This window comes from Eublepharis macularius, chromosome 4, assembly GCF_028583425.1.
Source record: "Eublepharis macularius isolate TG4126 chromosome 4, MPM_Emac_v1.0, whole genome shotgun sequence".
Taxonomy (NCBI): Eukaryota; Metazoa; Chordata; class Lepidosauria; order Squamata; family Eublepharidae; genus Eublepharis; species Eublepharis macularius.
Genome location: NC_072793.1, coordinates 167,566,611 through 167,588,356, shown reverse-complemented (window position 1 = coordinate 167,588,356; position 21,746 = coordinate 167,566,611). Strand labels below are relative to the sequence as shown.

At 43.4% G+C, this 21,746-nt stretch overlaps 1 protein-coding gene across 1 annotated transcript; it reads left to right on the top strand.

The window, feature by feature from the left end:
* The first annotated feature begins 4,980 nt into the window (after window positions 1–4,980).
* On the top strand, window positions 4,981–20,126 carry LOC129327153 (zinc finger protein 420-like). The gene is made up of 3 exons (XM_054975625.1): window positions 4,981–5,180; window positions 5,287–5,388; window positions 15,082–20,126. Exon 3 carries the CDS (start codon window positions 15,123–15,125, stop codon window positions 16,809–16,811), a length of 1,689 nt encoding a protein of 562 aa, XP_054831600.1. The 5' UTR covers window positions 4,981–5,180; window positions 5,287–5,388; window positions 15,082–15,122; the 3' UTR covers window positions 16,812–20,126.
* The last annotated feature ends 1,620 nt before the right edge of the window (window positions 20,127–21,746 follow it).

Sequence of the window (21,746 nt, the reverse complement as noted above, 5' to 3'; positions counted from 1 at the left end):
TTCATTGCATTGATTTATACTGTGTAATATGCTTTATTCTTAGTGAATAAATAATAAATAAATATATACATTTACCATTGCCATATATAACTCGAAGGTTACCCCAGCAGTGCAAAAGTAACCTGTTTCTCCCACCAACCCCAGCTGAGGAGACAAAAGATGGGATCTGGACTGGATAATGGAAGAGAAATAGATAATGGAATGAAAAAGTAGCATTGTCTCCGTCCACTGACTTCCACTGCTCCCATCCAAGGGGGAATTATCACTAAAAAGAAGCAAAGTAAATCCAATTTCAGATCATACCCCCCAGCCCCTCATTGGTACCTGCCTGTCTGCTCCAGTCATCTTCAGTAGCCTTGCATTGGATACCCCTGCCATCAGAGTCTAGTCAAGTAGTAAGTGGCAACCTGAGCCAGGGCCTTCTCTGGCATGGTGCTCAACCTTTGGAACTCCCTCCCTAAGGAGATACAGCTGTCCCTTCTAGAGCTTATCAGGTCCACGAGCTGTCTTGTTTACTACCGCGGACATCTATCTCTTTTGAATGAGAAGGAAGGGTGGATGCACTGGCACATGTGGAGGTTTACTTGGGATTTTAGTCTGGTAGTTTTAAATCAGAATGTTCTAATTGCAACCTGTAAGCAGCCTTGATTCCAGAGGAAAAGAGGGGCACAGCAGACTTTACTAAGTAAATAATTGGCCACATGCCTGGACCCAGATAGTCCAGGTGAGCCTGATCTCGTCAGTCCTCAGAAGTTAAGCAGGGTCAGCCTTGGTTAGTAATTGGATGGGAGACCTCCCACGAGGGTTTCGGAGGTAGGCAATGGCAAATCACATCTGTTAGACTCTTGCCATGAAACCCCCACCAGGGGTCGCCATAAGTCAACTCTGACGTGAGGGCACTCTCCACCACCAAGTGGCCCCATAGGAACACAGACTGTGAGTGCTGCCCTTCCCTTTCATCACAACCCCCAGAACTGCCTATCCAGAGAATAAATTTTCCTGGCCGAGTTTGAATTGTTGTTATGATTCCATAACAATTACCTCTAGCTCCAGATTCACTCAGAGATTTAAAACGTCTGTTTATTTGAGGATCTCAGATCCCAGGCATGAGTGGTAACTGCCAAACAAGTGAATGGAAGGGGTCACAGGTAAAGGATCTCATGCCTCTAACATGCCTTGAGAAAGGTGTGATGGTGGGAAGGAACGCAATGGGCAGTCATCAGTGGCAGGGGAGAATAGCAATATTCCGATGAGAAACTTGTTTTCTTTTGTAAAAAGTAAGAGGCATGCCATTGTAGAGTTAAGATTTTTAATAGCCCTTTTATTATAAGGGTTTATAATCTTTCATACTTTCATATACATATTCTTAGAATGAATTAATAGTGCTTGCAACCCGCCCCGCCTTTGCCTCTTTCACCATTCCATCTTTGCTGAAAGTTGCTTCAGAACAACATAACAGGCCGAAAATGTTTCTCTTTTCTCAGTTGCTTAGGGAACTTAGATAAGGCCACACATTCTTTAGGCTATTGTCTCATGAGAAGGGAGAAATAGATACAAGAAGAGCACATTCACTCCCTATATCTATAACTCTGGATTCTAAAGTTTGGAAGTCAGCAAAAGTGAGTAGTTCAAGTCAGAAATAGGTAGTGATCAAATAAGAGGAATGAAAAAGTTAAGAGACTCGTTAGAGAACTGAGAAGTAGCCAATTGAAAGGACTGTAGAGATCAGATGTATGTAATGACCAATTGCAAATTAATCTGCAGGTAGTTCCTTTTGTACTGAAAAATGTCTTGAAAACTGCTTGTAAGCTTTATATTCTTTGGTACTCATGGCTCCTTTGAAAGCTGGGTACCCATATTGCAATATTCAATACAATCATTGAAAGAAGCACTTGTCTGTTTCCTCCTTTTGCTCTGAAGAATCTGGGTAAGGGCAGAAGGGCACTTTTTGTGTAACATCATCTGCTAGAGCAAAGACAGCAGAACAGACATAACCCAGGAGGCCAAAAGTAAATGAACCATGCAAATTCGTGGCCTGTTCTGCCTCAGGCCCAATTCAGAAGAAGCAGACAGATAGAGTCCGATGAGGAGAGGAAACTGAGTTACTTTATTCAAATAGAGGGAAGACCAACCGTTCTTTAGAGGTCTGAGAAACATTACATCAACTTTTATCACCTTGGGTTCATTATGTATTCAGCAAGTTATTGGTTGAGTTAGTTACATGTACATATGACTTAGCATCATTCCATTGGTTTAGCATAATTGGGGGTTGTCCCCTTACCCAATTAACACTTGTAAAAGTTGTTTATCATTTCAAAGAGCAAACATTCTTTCTTTGGTAACTCTATCAGTTCAAGTATCCATTGGGCAGATGTGTGTCATTTTAAAGACTAGCCCAGATCTGTTCCCATCCTTGATATAACTAGCAGGACAACTACCCATTGTTAATTTATTCCATTACATGATATAGGTGTTGAGCAAAGAACATTTCCCAGCGTTCCTGAAACAAAGGCTTTAATACAAGTGCCCCAATCTATGGCAGGATGATGACCAACTATCTCTTGCAATGTTTTCTTCTCACAGATTCTAGAAATGCAGTTTCATTTTCTACTGTCAGCACTTTTGTTAGCTTGCAAGGACAAGAGGAAGATGGGTAAGGGGCTTCTCTTTGTGTGGCTGTGCAAAGACAAAAATCATAAAACGATTACATCTATATTCATATAGTCATCTTTCTGCTACATGTTTGTGCTATATCTAGAGTTGCATAAAATATCACTCAGGGCCTCTGAGGGCCTCTGCTTACTACTCAGAATTTAGGGGAGGTCAGAGTTGTGTCCCACATAAACTTCCAGGTGGGGTCTGGAGACCTCCCCCCCCCCCCGAGAATTACCAGTAAACTGCAGACTACAGAGGAAGTGATCTCTATGTCACAGACAACACCTGGAGAAAATGGCTGCTTTGGAGTCTGGGCTCCATGGAATTATACCCCTTGACCTGGTGGTACTTCCATTCCCCAAACCCTGCCTTCCCCACCAGATTTGGCAATCCAATGCACAAGAAATCCCCCTGAGTTTGAGAGGATGGCACAGAGAGACCTATATCAAGGTGGCAAATGCAGAGGAGGGGGTTCCCTGTGGATCAGCATCAGACAGAGGGACTGGAAGTCCCAGTGAGGATGTATAATCCCCCAGTGAGCCTCGCGGCCAAGAAATACTGGGATAGTTCCAATCATGAGATGGAATTTGGCTCCTGAGGAAAAGTAGAGGGGTGAGGCTCACTCCTGCCGGGATCCGCGTAACATGTTGTTTATTGGAGCTGCCATGACCTGGAACTGTCAACTGGTTTATAAAGCGGGTCTGGCCAGGGGGTGCTTACAGGGACTGGGCACAGTCTCCTGCCAAATGCGTTGTTTGCCAAAGTGTGTCACTGGAGCCAATATAATGTGTTGGTACTCATCTTTCAGGCCCCAAATGGCTTGATTATGCTTGCCAACCTCCAGGCAGGGCCGGGAGTTCTCCCTGAATTACAATCCCAGACTAAAGGGAACAGTTCCCCAGGAGAAAAGGGCAGCTTTGGAAGGTGGACGCTGTGAGATCACATCCCTACTGAGTTCCCTCCCCTCCCCAAACCTTCCCCTCCCCAAATCTTCAGGAATTTTCCAACCCAAAGTTGGGAAAGCTAATCCAAGCTCTTATTCTGAGTTTGGCTGAGGAGACCTTATTGTGGGACCCCATCAAAGAAATTTAGTTGGGGGCGGGGAAGGACAGGAAGACTTTCTCAGTAGCTGCACCTCCTCTTGAGAACTCCCCATCCCAGCCCCCCCTGTACGGCAGATAGTTTCTTTTCTACAGATCTTCCAAGATCATCTGAATTTTTTGTCCTTGTAGGCCTTTTCCGTTGAGTCTGTCTTGTGTTCGTGCTTCTCTGGTGGTTATTTATTGTAAAACTCTAGTAGTATAAATTAGATTGTAACATAGTTCTTAATTCTAAATACAAAAATGGGGTGAGATTAATATGGGGGGAAAGGGAGGGTGCAATCAAAGCAAAGGAACTAGCAAAGGAATGTTTTGATTGCACCCTCCCTTTCCACCCCCTAATTGCCTCTTCTCTCTCCTCCCCTTCTCTCCCTCCTCTTCTATATTTGACCAGTCTCTGTATCAGGCATCTGACGAAGATAACTTGATTCTAGAAAGCTTATGCTACAATAAAATTGGTTAGTCTTAAAGGTGCTACTGGACTCTTTTTGATATTGATACGTTGTGAGACTGTACACAGCACAGGTACAGTCTCACATAAGCAAAAGTCTCACTCCATTCTTTTAGAGAAAAACACATTCTTTGCAGATCTAAAACATCTTTCATCTTGTCCCTTGTACGAAAACGTCCAATTATTCTGCTGTGCCTTATTCACTCTTATGCTCCCACATTAATAACAATAACAACATTCAATGTATATACCACCCTTTAACACGCTCAGAGTGGTTTACAAAGTATGTTATTATTATCCCCACAACAATGATCACCCCGTGAGGTGGGTGGGGCTGAGAGCGCTCTGGAAGAGCTGTGACTGACCCAAGGTCACCCAGCTGGCTTGTAGCAGGGGAATCAAACCCGGTTCTCTAGATGAGAGTCCTGCCGCTCTTAACCAGTACTCCAAACTGGCTCTCCATCTTAGCTATAACCCGATCAACCCCATTTCCTCCTACCGAGAAGCCGTTGTGGCTTCCTTAGAACCAGACTCAGATCCCTCAGGGGATCCCTTGCTTTTCAATGAATGGGGACAAGATGCTTGGCACGTCGCAGGAAAAAGGCATTGACAAAAGGCACCCGAAACCCTCTCCAGCAGCGGCCACTAGCATCGCTGCAGGGAATCGCCGGACATACGGGGAGAAACAGCGACACCTGCCGGTCGTTGAGGGCAAAAGAAGGCACAACCGGAGGCGGAAGCGGCGGGATTGGGGTCGGCCTCGCGAGCCTTCGCAGGCAGAACGCGCGAGATCTGGCTCCGTGTGCGCGGCTTGCAAGACGGAGTCCCCGTGACTCTCAGGCTGCGCGAACTGGCAGGCTCTCGAGCGTCTTTGTGTGAAATATCTTGCCTGTTTCTGAATTTCTCTGGTTTGAGAATTAGGTTTCTATTTAATTTTACCCTGGAAAGACCCTTTGAACCCTGGAAAGACCCTTGTAGGTTGGCCCACTTCTCAAAGTCATCCGAGAACAATTTTCTCCTCTCTCAGACATCCTCTCTTTATAGATTGTAGATTCCCTATCTCTCTTCCTCCTCACACAGATGATGGGACTTTGAGGGAAGAGGAAGGCCTTGCCTCGGAAGGAGTGCTGGACAGGTTACCAGGACGCTCTCGAGAGAACGTGTCCTTCCCAGCTGAGCCAGGTGAGAGTGAGTCTCCTCTCCTTTGCTCCTGCAGAAACAGGGGCGGCAGTGCCAGGAAGGGTCTCTTCTTTGGGCCCCCCAAGTTCTTACGTTATGCTGGCACGGGAGATTTGAGTTAGGAGGAAGTTCCCCGATCATTCTCCCTCCCCTTCCTTATTCCCTGTGTTCCCTGCTGGACCCCGGCCTGTTGCCTCTTACAGCAAGGCAGGCAGCCCCTTGCTCCTCTCTCCAGAAGCAAAGCAGGCCTGTGGAGACCAGAAGAAACACACGCCAGGTGACAAAATGATGTTGTCTCTTTCGTTACTGGCTTTCAGTGTGAAAACGAGGGGATTTGGGGAAGACCTCCTGTGCAGGAAGAGAAATGGGGGTGGGGGGAAGCAAGACAACCAAGGGTCCATTTCAAAGCATTCCTTGGGATGTTTTTCTATGGGATCTCCGCCTGTTTTGTTTTGTCTGATGAAGGAATGAAAATAAAAGGTGTTCTATTTTCATATGGGAACGTTCTTGTGGGTGCCACTTCCAGGACAGTAGCCATGTCAGGGCCAAACTAAACATGACAGAGAATGCACAGCCCTTCCCAGCAGCAGCAGCTCCATTTCTGGATTCCTCTTCCTCCCCTTTGATGACCTATCCTGCCACCACCTTCTGTTCTGAGGAGGCGTTGTAGCTCAGTGGGTGGAGGTCCTGCTTTGCCTCTTGGGGCTGTCGGACATGGTGCCGGAGACATCTAGACCGATTGTTCTGGCTGAATGCTCCCTGCCAGGGCTGGCCCAGAACTTACTTGCTTTATTGGCAGCCTTGGGCCACTCTCAGCTAGGAGGGCAGTATTGTAGGGAGGGGATCTGAGATGATCCACTAATGAGTTAGGAACCATAGACCTCACCGCTATGTTGTATTGGATTCCTGCTAATGCCATCTTTGTGAACTTGTATCTATTTACCCTATGGCATTGGTTACGGAAATGTTCCTGATATCGAGTGTACTAATCTCACACTTTGTAGTCTGCCTTGAGTCTCAGTGAGAAAGGTGGACTATAAATGATATAAATAAAAGAATAGTATTAAAAAACAGGGACAGGCCCCACTCTGGACTGCATCTTTTGCGCTGAGCCTTTGAGGGAAGGTCTTCTTTTGGGTTTGGAGACTGGGCCTGAACCCATGGTCTGACCGTTACCCACTGAAGGCAAGCGGGAATATGGCACTAAAGCCCTGCAAAAAGGGGGGAGATGTTAAAATAGTTCTCCCCTGGAGGGTCATAGATCCTTCTGGGTTCCAGAAGGCTTGTTCATCCCCATTATTTGAAAAATCTTGACATCTTCTGACTCCTAAATTTGAAGCTTTACTGGGTCAAGAGAAGAGAATTAGCTGCGACACATTTGCAACGCCTGAAATAGTCACCCAAGACTAACACCTGGTCTATAGCCGAGGCGTCCCTCTGCACGTCTCCAGAATGCAAGCCAAATGATGTCATGGGGTGTGTCTGTGTGACTGTGTGTGTGTGTGAGAGAGAGAGACACACACAATTGTGGCGATCTCTTGCTCTGAGTACTGGTGAACTGTTGTGCAGTGTGCAGGAATGGGAGGGCAGCCAAATTAAAAAGGGGGAAGAGAGTTTCTCATCCCTCCTTCGTTACAACCGATATACTGGGAAACTAACTTTGCCTGAATGCTCCCAGGGAAACACTGAGCTGCTTTAATTATGGATGGTAGAAAGAGTTTAATACAGCTAAATGCATGTAGGAGTGGCGGAGTGCCTTGCAAATGGCTGGGTTGGGATGAGGACGACTGCCCTTGCTTCTGTTTGCATGCTTAGTGGACTGGGTGTTTCCTGGTGGTAGCAGCTGCCTGTAGACCTACTCTGTGGTGTCTCGATGCAATGCTGAAGCATTCACAAAAAAATGGTTGCTACGATATCACAGATCCGGGTAACCAAGTAGGTTGGAACAAAAGAAAAATATAAAATATAACTTTGAATGTAAGAGAAAAGATTAAAAACACAAGTGTCTAATTTAATTAATCAGATAAAAACACATAAGTTAGATTTAAAAACATCCATGATACAGTTGAACATATAAGTACTAAAACTTTGTATATATTCAAATAAAACCACGAACATACAGGTAAATTAGTACAGTTCATCTCTAGGTATAGAACCCCAAACCAGATGCAGTTTGGACCGAAAGGCCTTCCTCGGTGGTATGCATATCTCATAAACAGTATTCTACCAATATAATAAATAAATAACAAAAGTTGACCTAGCACAAAATGTACACTGAGATGTAATAGCGTGGAGTGAATTCCAGTGAATTTCTCCCCGGAACAGCATTTATTTATTTATTTGTTTATAGTCCACCTTTCTCATTGACAGTCAAGGCAGATTACATAGTGTGAGATCAGTACAATTAGTAGCAAGCACAAGGGTAAGCATTTTCATACAGAGTCAAAGACGTTTCTTATAAACAATATCATAGGGTAAATTAATACAAGTTTACTGAGACATAGCATTAGCAAGGATCCATTACAGGGTTGAAGGATAGCTGAAACCGAACTTAACCACTTCAAGGATTGACATTAGACAACATGAAGCACAAGCAGCATATATGAGTACATATTCAAAGCAACAGTTAATATGTAAAGTAATATAATGGTGGGGCCCATGGTTCCCAACTAGGAGTGGTCACCCCCAAGAGATTTCCTGCTTCTGGTTTACCGAGAGCAAGAAAAAAATTCGGGTAAACCCAAAACCCGAAGCAAGCTGCTTCAGGTTCGAGTATTTAAGCCAATTAGGCATTTTTAGGGAAGATTTGGCCATTGTTTCCAATGGGAAACGCTGCTCCTGGCTATCCGGGGGCTTGGGGGTGGCATTTCCTTCCTAATAATACCAAATCTGCAGGGGATCCTCTCCCAACCCTCCTCTCAAGACCACTCAAGTTTCAGGGAGATAGGAAAGTCCCCCCAGCCGCCCTCGATCTCCATTGTTCCCTGTGGGGAAAATGGTAGGGGATGGTTCCCAGGAGGCTGGGGGTGGCATTTTGCTAGCAAAATGCATCAAACCTACAGGGAATGCTCTCCCAACCGTCCTATCACGGCCTCCCAAGTTTCAGGGAGATTGGACTTTGGGGGGCCATGTTATGCCCCCCCCCCAAGGTTCTCCAAGCCACATTATTCCCTATGAGGACTAACATCACACCAGAATAGAAAAGAATCCAGTAGCACCTTTAAGACTAACCAACTTTACTGTAGCATAAGATTCTGAGAATCACAGTTCTCTTCATCAGATGCATGGAGGGTAACTGGTCAGATATATAGGGGGAGAGGGGAGGTGGGGAGTAGATGCAATCAGTAGCTTCTGATAATGAGACAACCATTTATAGTCTCTATTCAATCCAAGCCTAACTGAAACAAATTTACATATGAATTCCAATTCAGCAGCTTCCCATTGGATTCTGTTTTTGAAGGTTTCTGTTGAATTACAGTGACATTTGAGTCCTTGATGGAATGTCCTGGTAGATTGAAGTATTCTCCCACTGGTTTCTGGATGTTGCCATTTTTAATGTCAGATTTGTGTCCATTTATTCTTTTGTGCAGAGGTTGGCTGGTTTGTCCAATGTACAGAGCAGATGGACATTGTTGGCACATGAGGGCATATATCATGGTGGAGGATGAGCAGCTGTAAGAGCCAGAAATAGTGTAGTTGACGCCATTGGGTCCTGTAATTGTATTTCCTGGGTAGATATGAGGGCAGAGCTGGCATCTTGGTCTGTTTTCGGGTCTGTTATCTTTGCTGGTGACTCTGCTAGCCAATTCATGGTTGTAGGTGAGAAGTCGTTTAAGGTTGGGTGGCTGTCTGTAGGAAAGGAGAGGTCTTCCACTTAGGGCTTGTGAGAACAGGCTGGCCAGCCAGTGCCACTTTCCATTGTTCCCAATGAGGACCAAACTTCACATCAGAGAATCATACCAACAAAAATTCAATTTAAATAAATTTAATGTATTAGATTTATGGTAACAGCAGCCATTAATGTTACCTTAACATTTATTACATCAATATTAAATTATTAAAAGAGGGACTACCCCCCCCCAATGCTGGCTTCAGGCTGAAACTGTGAGACACTCTAGAGGAACCCGAGGTAATCTCCATGTACAGCATGGAGACACAGAGTCTATCCAGCAGAGGAAGTCTTTCAATGTCTCACTGTAGGCCAAGGAAAAATGTAGGCTGGCCAAAATACAAGCTTCCAATTTATATCCCCTGCAGCATCTCCTTCCAGAGAATCCGTTGGCTGGAAGGAGGATGCAACAGTAGGATTGGACACTCCTACCTCCCCCCTCCCTTCTCTGATCTCCCTCCCTCCTCTCCCTGGTACTGCTATCAGTTCAGCAACCTTTATTGGCATTACTGTACCACTATCCCTCCTTAACTACCCTGCCATTCAGAAAAAAAGGAGGGAATCTCTGACAGCAGCACTTTTCGTGCTGTTTGCAAGCAACTTTGCAAACAGCTAGGAAAGTGTTGCTTTCAAGTTTCCTGCCTTTTTTTACCGGATGGGAGGGGGTGGAGGAGGTTCTAGTGAGTCACTCACTCCTTCCCCTCCCCTCTGCTAAGAAAGAGCAGGAAGCTTGCATTTTTCAGAACTTTGCTGGCTGTTTGCAAATGTAAACAGGCCAACATCTTCCTGAATCGAGCCTGATTCGGGTATTTAACCTGAATTGGAATCCCGAAGCACACATCCCTATTCCCAACTCATTAGCAAAACATCCGGGGGGGCCTCCCTATAATACCGGCCTCCTATTAGTGAAACATCCAGGATTCCCTCCCTACAATACTGTCCTCCAATCTGAGTAAAAAGCCTTTTTGAATAATTCAGTTTTGCATTGTTTGCGGAAAGCCAGGAGTGTAGGAGCTCTCTTGACCTCCTCAGGCAGGCTGTTCCATAGGGTAGGGGCCACCACAGACCATGTACGGTCTGCAGTTGAGTTTGCCCATGTGCAGGCTGGTATCTGCAAGAGACCCTGTTTGGATGAGTGAAGCTGCTGAGGAGGGACATAGAGAGGGAAGCGGTCCCATAGGTATATCAGGCCAAGACCATGAAGAGCTTTGTATGTAACAATCAGTACCTTGAATTGAGCAGGGTAGCTGATAAGTAGCCAATGGAGTGACTGCAGGATGAGAGTGATGTTCATGCTCCTGCTAACAGTCAAACTGCAGCATTTTGCACCAATTGGAGCCTCCTAGTTAACTTAGATGGAATACCAATATATAATGCATTACAATAGTCAAGTTTTGTTGTTACCATGGCATGGATCCAGGTGGCCAGGTCGGCTGTGTCAAGATAAGAAGCCATCTTCCAAGTTAGAGTGAGATTGTAGAAAGCATTTTTTTGCAGCTGTTTTAACTTGTTTTTCTAGTAGCAGCATTGGATCCAATATAACCCCTAGGCTCTTAACTGAGTCTACAAGGGTCAGACAAACTCCATTGAAAGTGGGGAGTACAATGTCTTTCAGGACATCTGACTTCCCAGCAAGCCTCACTTTGATCTTGTCTGGGTTTAATTTCAATTTGTTATTTTTCAGCCATTTCACCACAGCTGTCAGGCAGCGATCTAAGATTTCTACTGCATCCTGTGGGGACCTAGATAGTGAGATAATAGAGTTGGGTGTCTTCTGCATATTGATGACATCCAACTCCATAACTGCGAATGAGTTCTCCTAAAGGTTTTACGTAGAGGTTGAATAACATGGGAGATAGGATTGCACCCTGTGGGACCCCATAAAATAGTTATCATTCTGGAGATAGCTGATCTCCGACAGCAACCCTTTGAGTCTGCTCCATGAGAAACAATTTAAACCAGTCCAGGGTGCATCCTTTGATGCCCACGTCTGTTTTTAAATGCCTCCAGACAAAAAAGCTCTCCTCTTAAATTTCAAAAATATAACAACAATTTACTAAAATGTAAATGTGCAAAGGTGCAATCAATCCTATATATTCAAAATATTATTCCAATTACATATATCACAGTCAGTCCTTTCTAAACACACAGATATTTTTACTTGTACCAATTTGTCAAAAATGCAAGGCAACCAGAATCTTCATTCTTCAACAAACAGTTACATAACCAGTAAATCTGGAAACAAATACAAGACCAAATATCCCAGTACAACAGTCTATACAACAGTATAGTCGTTACCAAAGTGCCAATGAGTTTCTTACAGCAGTTCAGAAAAGGGGCTTCTTCTCATTCAAAGAAGTATATTTCAAAGCAGTAACTTGAAACGGAGTAGTAATAAATCTGCCTGGTGGTAGTAAAGCTAGCTTTACTGACCAAAGGCTAGCTTCAAAGGTTTCGCAGTAGCTGCTTCTTCAGGAGCGACTCTGCAATCTTCAACCACTTCAAAGTTTCGCAAAGCATTCAATTTCCTTCTGGTAGCCACAAGAGCACTGTCCATCAGGGCCTCAACAGGATGGCATGGTCTACTATGTCAAAGGCTGCAGACAGATCCAGGAGGAGCAATAAGATGGCCTTTGTCTTTATTCAGGCACGAAACAGGGCAATTCATCAAGTCAGGAGTTTACCCATAAGTCTGTTGGAAGACCCCAAAGAATGCCAATTGAGCACGGCACCGGGACTTTTTTACTCAGGTGATAGGGCTGTGCTGTAAGGAAGTGGTTCAGAGATATGCCTCAGTATAGTGACAGGGACTTTAGACTATCCTACTAGGTACTTTCTGTTAGATATGCTCCCTTTGGATAGTTTCTCTGTTTAATATGTCACGTCCAATTACATGTGTTGTATTTCAGCAGAGTTTCATCTCTGTATTCTTGCATTTGAATTTATATTTTCTAATTTCTGCAATGCTTGGTATATTGTTCTGTTTATTGAATGTTGGTGCTGTTGATCAACTGCTGCTGCTGAGTGTGAAGGCGTGGCATTCAGGCCCCCCTGCATGGAAAGGGCCAAGCAGCCCCTCCGATCAGGGAAGCTGAGCAGGGCTATGGAGCAGCTGGTGGGGGGTGCAAGACACAGGGATTGGCTCGTGGGACCGGTGCTCCTCCCAAGTGGGAGGGAACAACAGCCCTGAGTGGGGAAGGAGGTGGGGGCGGAGCCACATCCATGAGGCCCTATAAAAGGAGGGGGGCAGGGTAGACACGGAGGAAGCCAGATCCAGCCTAGTCAAGCGTGAGGGAGAGGAAACCAGGCTGGTCTGAGGGGGGAGAGCAGGATCAAGTGAGCTTGTAAACCCATCCTTCCCTGTTCTGAGGCCTATCCACTGCACAGTCTTGGCAGAAAGGGCACCCTGGAGGGTGAACCTCCCCTAGGCACTGATCCCTTGATGGCGGAGGCTGACAGCCGCTCATATCTGTTGATTGCCTCTCCCTCATGCTCTGCCATGCTCTGAATGGGGCCTTCTGCAGATAGAAACTTGCAAATGGGCAAGATCTGCAGCTGCCTGCACACTCTTTCTGCAAAATACGCACAACTGACTTATTCATGGGGCTTTTTTACTCAGGTGATAGGGCTGTGCTGTAAGGAAATGGTTCAGAGATATGCTTTAGTATAGTGCCTGGGACTTTAAACTATCCTACTAGGTACTAGCTCCCTTTGGATACTTTCTCTGTTGTTTAATAATGTCCACTTACACGTGTTTTGCTTCAGCAGAATTTCATCTCTCTATTCCTGTATTTGAATGTATACTTCTATCATTTCTGCAATGCTTAGTCTATTGTTCTGTTTATTGAATGTTGGAGCTGTTGATCAAATTGACTTAGACGGTGCAATCACCTTCTCAGTGTGAAAGGTGAACTGTCAATAACCTAAACAAACAAACAAATGGTGTTTGTTCACTGATTGGAAGGAGAAAGCCTTGCTGTGAGCACATTAAGTTGGAGACTGTGACTTCGGAAGTTATGTATAGGTAAGTTAAAGAAGTTAACTGTACTGTTTAAATGTTTGTATTAAGTTTGTATTAAGTGTAGCTGGTAATTTGTGACATTTTTATGGCAGAAAGGAGGCTGAGAAGAAGGGAATCCGAAACGAGCAGTTTTAGCTGGCGGGCTCGTTGCCAACTACCAGGAGAACCGGGGAGGGACCCGGATGGTGTACTCTGGAATTTGCCATCTAGATTTTCTACTATGAAATCTGCAGCTATTTGGAATTCACACCTCTTTTGACTATAGAGATTTGTTTCCTTTCAAGCCATTGGCATAGGAAAGGATTTAACTGTGTAACAGAATTGGCTCCTGTCTATTACAGCACCTTGGAAATGTATAATATGTGATTGTATTTATGGAATGAGTCTTTGTAATATTGTAACATTGTATGAAATTGTGTATATCTTTGTATTTGGATCATGATAGTGTAATTAAATTTTGATATATATAGTATACAGTTGAGGGGTTCCTGGGAGTTTTCCCTCTGTATCTTGGAGTTCCTATTAAAACCAGATTTTTAAATGATCCGTATTTCTTGCTATTTGTCCCTACCATGGAAGAATATCTGTTTTCCAAAGACAGCCCTCTCTCTCGCCTGGAGAAAGAGTGTTTGTCCAGGACTTGAAGGAAGCAGAGCTTCTAGCAGGTACTTCATTGGTTGTGGGGATCATCTATTGTCTAAAAACTGGCATCCCATTTAATTTCACAGAGGACATGTGGATCTCCCACTCTGGGTTTTCCACAAGGAATGTGTGATTCGTCTCTTGCAAAGAGCTTGTGAAGAGCCAAAGGTTTTTCAGTTAGGGTAGTGGCAACTCTACCGGAGGAACCTAGGATTGGGAGGGAGGGAGAGTTGAACAGTTAGTCTTCTTTAAGGGTCAGCTTGCCACTCTTCAACTACTGTGAGTGATGGAGAGCTCTTGGGCTTTGCTAGTTCCATTTGCGTTGGGTGGCTTTTGGCTTGTGGTTGCTGTTGTGTGTTTGGCTAAGGCTTCTGTTCCCAGGAGAAAGCATTGGATTCCCCACACCCAGGAAACAAGGAAAAGTCACTGGGGGGGGGGCTTCTCCAGGGTCTCATAGAATTGGACCCCATGGTCTAATTCTCTTGAAACTTGGGGAGGGGGGGGGTTAATGTAGAGGCAGCAGTAGCTCTGCTTTAGTTTTGCTTGAAAATCAGTCCCTTCAGGCCCCTAGAGAGATTACCCTATAGAGAATGCAGCTGAATAATTTTGGATTCCTGGGAAACAAAATCTGAATGCAAAACTGGTATTTTTAGAACCGAATGTCTGAAATGCTGATATTTATGGCCTTCCTGATACCAGAATCTGAAAAAGCACCCAATTTTTTAAAGCGCAGATCCCTCTTTCCAAGTTTTGGCATGACGCCATCCACTCCTGTCCGGAACTGAACCCTGAATGAGATGATGTTCCTTACATGCTGATTACTGTACAAGAATGTGTTTCTTCCGGATTTCCTAGTCATGTTGGAGTCCTGGGAGGGCCGAGTTCACTTTCCTTCATTGAAAGGATTTCTGCCCAAGAAACACTGAGAGTCCAATTGCCCTCTCTTCCCCTTCCTCCAACCATAATATCAGGAAAGAAAGGAAGCCTCATATTTAGCCTGCTGGGTGCTCCTCTGGAGAGTCCTTAGAAGTAACTGCAGAGAAATAAAACAAGGTTTTTGCCTGGAGATTGCTGAGGGTTTAGTGGCCTCTAGTTCTCATTGGGGAAAATATTGCTTGGTAATTGCTGTCTTATATTCCATCAGGGCATGAGTGGGAGACAAAGAGTGGCAAGGAACCAGGAGGAATGGCTGTGGCAAGAGTGGAGGATGTGGAGGCAGAAGAGGAAGGGTTCAGGTATCAATTGAGGGCTATGAAAAAACAAAACATTCAAACAGGAGGAAAGCCCTATCAATACTTGGAGTGTGGGAAGAGTGTCTCTCAGAATGACAACCTTAAGTTTCACCAGAAAATTCACAAAGAGGAGAAGCCAAATAAATGTTTGGAGTGTGGGAAGAGCTTCTCTCAGAATCGCTACCTAACGATACATCAAAGGATTCACACAGGGGAGAAGCCATATAAATGTTTGGAGTGTGGGAAGAGCTTCTCTTGGAAATCCGATCTAACTGTACATCAAAGGATTCACACAGGGGAGAAGCCATATAAATGTTTGGAGTGTGGGAAGAACTTCTCTCAGAATCACCACCTAACTGAACATCAACGAACTCACACTGGGGAGAGGCCATATAAATGTTTGGAATGTGGGAAGAGCTTCTCTATTAATGGCGGACTTACTCTACATCAAAGAATTCACACAGGAGTGAAGCCATTTCAGTGCTTGGAGTGTGGAAAGCTCTTCTCACGGAATTGCAGCCTTACTTTGCATCGGAAGATTCACACAGGGGAGAAGCCATATAAATGTTTGGAGTGTGGGAAGTTCTTCTCACGGAATTGCAGCCTTACTTTGCATCAGAGGATTCACACAGGGGAGAAGCCATATACATGTTTGGAGTGTGGGAAGAGCTTCTCACGGAATCATCATCTAACTGAACATCAAAGGATTCACACAGCAGAAAAGCCATATAAGTGTTTGACGTGCGGGAAGAGCTTCTCTCGGAATGACAGCCTTTCTTCACATCAGAAAAGTCACACAGGGGAGAAGCCATTTAAATGCTTAGAGTGTGGAAAGAGCTTCAGCCACAGTAGCCACCTAACTGTCCATCGCAGAGTTCACACACTGGAAAAACCATATGAATGTTCTGTTTGTAGGAAGAGCTTTTCTCATAAATCTGTCCTTATTCAACATAAGAGGGTGCACACAGGGGAGAAGCCTTTTCAGTGCTCAGATTGTAGCAAGTGCTTTTCTGATACATCAGGCCTTTTTCGACACAAGAGAATTCACACAGGCGAGAAGCCATATAAATGTTTGAAGTGTGGAAAGAGCTTCAGTCGAAGTAACAGCCTTGCTATGCATCAAAACATTCACACAAAGGAGAAACCATACAAATGCTCATATTGTGGCAAGAGTTTTTCTTTTACATCAGGCCTTACTTATCATCACAGAATTCACACAGGGGAGAAGCCATTCAAATGTGCAGATTGTAGCATGAGCTTTTCTGAAAAAAGAAGCCTTATTCAACATCAGAGAAGGCACACAGGAGAGAAGCCATTCAAATGCTCAGATTGTAGCAAGAGCTTTTCTGTTAAATCAAGCCTCATTCAACACTGGAGAATTCACACAGGGGAGAAGCCCTACAAATGCTTGGAGTGTGGGAAGAGCTTCTCTTGGCACAGTGGCCTAAGAGTACATCAGAGAATTCACACAAAGGAGAAGCCATACAAATGCTTGGCATGTGGGAAAAACTTCTCAGTGAGCAGCAGCCTAAAAATACATCAGAGGATTCACACGGGGGAGAAGCCTTATAAATGTTTGAAATGTGGCGAGAGCTTCTGTCGGAGAGACAGCCTTAATTCACACCAAAACATTCATATATAAATGCCGAAGGAGGGAGTTGTTGGAATTCAACTTTCACTGTACATATGAAGACTGTGATAGAGAAACTGTACAAGTGGATTAGATTGAAATCAACTGGATTTAAATCATTAGTAAGGTCGATTTAAATCATGGTTTTCTATATAAAGGCTCATTCTTGGCTGATTTTTATCATCTTAATATTTACAACCCTGATGAAGATTTCATTTTTAGAAATGTCAATCATAAAATTGTTTATGTTCTTTTTCAGCATTTCTTTAACTTTGTATTGGATTTTTGCTAATGTTATGTCTTTGTAAACTTGCATTTATTTCTCCTTTGGCATTTTTTATTGAAATCTCACACAACGTAATACGCCTTGAGTTTCAGTGAGCAAGGCAGAGTGTAAATGACATGAATAAATAAATACCTATTCTTATATTTGCTTAAACATCCATGTTAACTAATGTGGTTAAACAAAAATATTTCCAAATGGGATCTCTTTTAAGGGTGAGAATAATATGAATTGCAGGCGCCTCTAGCAAAGATCAAAAGACATCTAGTGTCTTCTGTTCTAGAAGTTTCACTTTCATTTGTAGTGTTTACTCCTTACACTTAGCACTTAATATTCTCTTACCAGATCTATTCCACCCCAAACAATCTTTTATTCATTGACGAGCTTGGTATCTGTGCTTTACTATGGTATTCAACTACTCTAAATCCAGTTATAATATTTAGGGGTATGTAACATTTTTTGTTTTTGTTTTTTTAAATTGGCAATCCTAGTGAAATTTTAGGGAAAGACTGGGAGGTGCATTTTACCTCAGAACACATTCAATTCCTTCTAATAGTAACTGCATACTATTTAGAATGCGGAGGTTGAGAATCAATCCAGCCACATACAGAAATGATCTCTGAGTTCCAACTTCTTTGGGGTGGGGCGTGGTGTGTGGAACGTTGTGAACCCCAATCTGCCTGCATATGCAAATGACCTTGAAAGGCTGGCCCAATCAGGGAAGAGTGGCCAAGCTGGCAGTGGGTGGGGGTAGAAGCAGGCAGTAGCCTGCCAGCCACACAGGGAAGCTGTATCTCTGGAAAAACACATTTTACCTCTTTTTACTCCATTAGGGGGCGAATTTCTTAAAATCCCTTCTTAGTAGGTGAAAGGAATCATGAAAGGAATGGAATGTTCTCCCTAAATTATGTTTCTAGGCCCAGGAGTTTGGGCTGGGCATTGATGAGTCAGTCAAGACGCTTGTCTTTATATATAGACGTTCTTGAAACTTATCACTTAAGAGGTGAGGGGTTGATCATGTGTACATGGGTTTGCAGAGGAAACATAGGATTGAGGTCTGTTTCTCAACTCTTAATGTTTTTTTTAAATGTTGCTGTTAAGAAGAGGCATGTTATCTGTGCAGATGGAACTTGAGTTTAGATAACTGCAAAACCAATAGTTTGCCTTGGTGTTTTCTAAATAGAAAAATTACTCAAAATAATCTTACAAAACCCTCTGGGAGATCATGACATAAGGGCCCTAAGGAATGAATTTTTTTTTTAATATCTAACATAAAAAACTACAAAAGACTACAAAGTATAATGGGGGGAAAAAAAGAAAAGGAACTGGGAAAAAGGGAAGAGCAACATACAGACAACAAACGCTACACTACATATCTTGTATTCCCTTCATGCTGCAATTTTTCTTAAAAGTTAACTTTCTAATATGCTATCAGATTGGTAGATCTTATACAATACAGACTATGTTCAGGATCAGGTTTTCCTCCCCCCCCCCCCCTACGTCTCGGTCTCAGTTCTCTCTGCGCAGCTGGAGCGGCTGTGCCCGCTCTCTCCTCCCCCCCCCCCACTTTCCCCTTCAGACTTTGGACTTTCTTCTTGCTGGAACTCCTGATGGTTGAACAAAAAGTCTGTCAGCTGCGCTTCCGATATAATCTTGTAGGTTTGATCCTTATATCTAAACCAGACGCCTTCTGGAAACAACCATTTATATTTTACATCACATTTCCTCAAGAAAGCCACAAGTCCTTTATACTTAAATCTTCTTTTACGAGCCAAAAATGGAACATCCTTCAATATTTTAACCTTATTGCCCAAATAATCCAAGTCCACATTGTACGAATTATATATTGTACGAATGGAATGTTCTCCCTAAATTATGTTTCTAGGCCCAGGAGTTTGGGCTGGGCATTGATGAGTCAGTCAAGACGCTTGTCTTTATATATAGACGTTCTTGAAACTTATCACTTAAGAGGTAAGGGGTTGATCATGTGTACATGGATTTGCAGAGGAAACATAGGATTGAGGTCTCTTTCTCAACTCTTAATGTTTTTTTTTAAATGTTGCTGTTAAGAAGAGGCATGTTATCTGTGCAGACGGAACTTGAGTTTAGATAACTGCAAAACCAATAGTTTGCCTTGGTGTTTTCTAAATAGAAAAATTACTCAGAATAATCTTACAAAACCCTCTGGGAGATCATGACATTAGGGCCCTAAGGAATGAATTAATGGCATTCATTTATAATTTTTTAAAACATTGTATGAATATAAAGTGTCATACTACATAATTCAAAATTAATCCTTATTTCATGATGGGCTTTGGGCTATAATGTATCTTAAATACAAAACGATCTTTAGGTAGATTTTAATTCAAAAACATTTCACCCCAAAATTCAATTTGAATAAAAATGTGTGTGTTAAGTGCCACTAAGTTGCCTCCAACCTATGGAGACCCTATGAATAAAAGACCTCCAAAATGGCATATTGTTGAGAGACTTGCTCAGATCCTGCAAACTGGAGGACGTGGCTTTGTTTTATTGAGTCAAACCATCTTGTTTTAGGTCTTCCTCTTTTACTGTCTTCTACTTTTCTTAGCATTATTGACTTTGCCAGAGAATCTTGTCTTAAGAAAAATCCAATTAAAATTTCTAACAGCAAATTTTATTATTTTTAAATCAACTTAAACCACCCTGTTATCTTCTGTCTTTTTCCTCTTTTTTTCTCTTCTGCTTTTGCTCTGCTGTAACTCTGTTTTGGCTGTTATGGATGGGGTCATTACAGCTGTTATGCAACTTTCTAATCCCTCCGTTTTGATACACTTGATGTGTTGTAGTGCTGTATAGGTTCCATAAGAAATTATCTGTTAATCACGCTGAGTTGGTTCCAGGTTGCCCGTGCCGTGTAAGCCTCCCTGTTTGAACCAGATGGATTTTCGAGTGCCTGTTTTGTTCTCAGGTTGAAGCTCCCAGCTCTCTTTCTGAAGACATTGTAGTTCTATTATTTGTATTATGCCAGCTTTACTAATTAAAGAATTTCCTTGTGAATGTTCCAGCAGAATGGTATGTGTGTTCTTTTTTGAAAGATTTTTAAGATCTCTCATTACACAATTGGGATACTATGCAGTTCTCCAAATTCCAGATTTAACTGGAAAGATGTCAAGATGAGTAATGAGTACAGCACTCAACATTTTTCTCAGAGGTTGGTATCTTTATCAGCATGAGAATGTATCCAGGTAGCTCAGTGACTATCCAGAATAGAAGGCAATTCAGTAGCCTGACCAAGAGTTTTGCCCCTTGAAAAAGTATGATTGTCAGAATTCTCACCCTTCAGTGTTCTGAGCATGGCTGCTGACTAGCAGGAGGCAGGCACAGGTCTGTGACTCATACAGAGATGTAACGGATAGCTGCCTCTTTCTGCTGTGAGTTCAGAGTGTGAAGTTTACCCCTTTTTGGGGGGGAGGGTTGAAACAGACTTCATTTAGGACTAGAACAAGGGCATCGTGAGGAGCAGATTATGCCTTCTATTCCACTCCGATTTTTTGTACACCAAACAACCCCATTGGGCTTCAGTCCGGAGTACCTGAGCTACCTGCTGGAGAGGCGCAAGGCCTGGAGGTTTAAACTCCCCGCTCCACTCCTGAGGAGCCACGTTGCCCTAGACGTCTCAGCATGCCTACCCCAACCGCCCACATTACAGAGGTGGTTGATAGCATTCTGCAAACTATATAAAGCAGAACTACTGAGGAGTGGATTTCTCTAATGGTAATAGAGCTGCATTTTTAGAAAAGACAGATATATCTGTGTGTATATTATGTATTATTTGTTTGCTAAATGTAATACTACCCTACTCTCACTATGTTGTTCTTATATTTACATAATGCCATTTTCTTCATTGTTTAACATATCATATATGATGCGCTGTACTTTGTTTCACTTTGCTGTAATCCTAGTCCTATTACTTGGTTTAATAGATATCTCTGCCTATTGGTTGCATTGATTTATACTGTGTAATATGCCTTTATTCATTTTGAATAAATAATAAATACATAAATTCACCATTATCATATGTAACTCGAAGTTTACCCAGGCATTGTAAAGGTAACCCCGGTTTTTCCCATCAAACCCAGCTGAGGATACAAAAGATAATGGAAGAGGGAATGAAAAAGAAATCGTAGCATTGCTGCTACCCACTGACTTCCACTGCTCCCAACTAAGCGGGTATTATCATTTGGTCAAAAAGGTAAATCCAATTTCAGATCATATTCCCAGCCCCTTATTAGATCCTGCCCCGTTGCCTTGGCTCTGCCAAGAGCGGCACACCCCAGCTCCACCGGGGTTTGTAGGATGGCGGGCGCATTGCTCTCCCCTTGCAGGCGCATCGCTCTTACTGCGCCGTTCCCCTCCAGCTAGGCTATGTCGTCCGGTGGCAGAGGGACAGGCAGGCTTGCCTGGCCATCTGCTGCCAGCTGCGCCCTCTGGAGGCCATGTTCGACCACACACTTTTTATCCTGGTGTTCCCGTGCAGATGCACCAGGATAAAATGTGAGTTGTCGGAAACCTGTTAACACAATTATGTTACAGGATTAAAGTATGTTATACTCCTCCTTTTCTCTGGGATCAAGGCAGGTTAGAGGTCACACAAAAAACATTCTGATTTAAAACTACCTCCC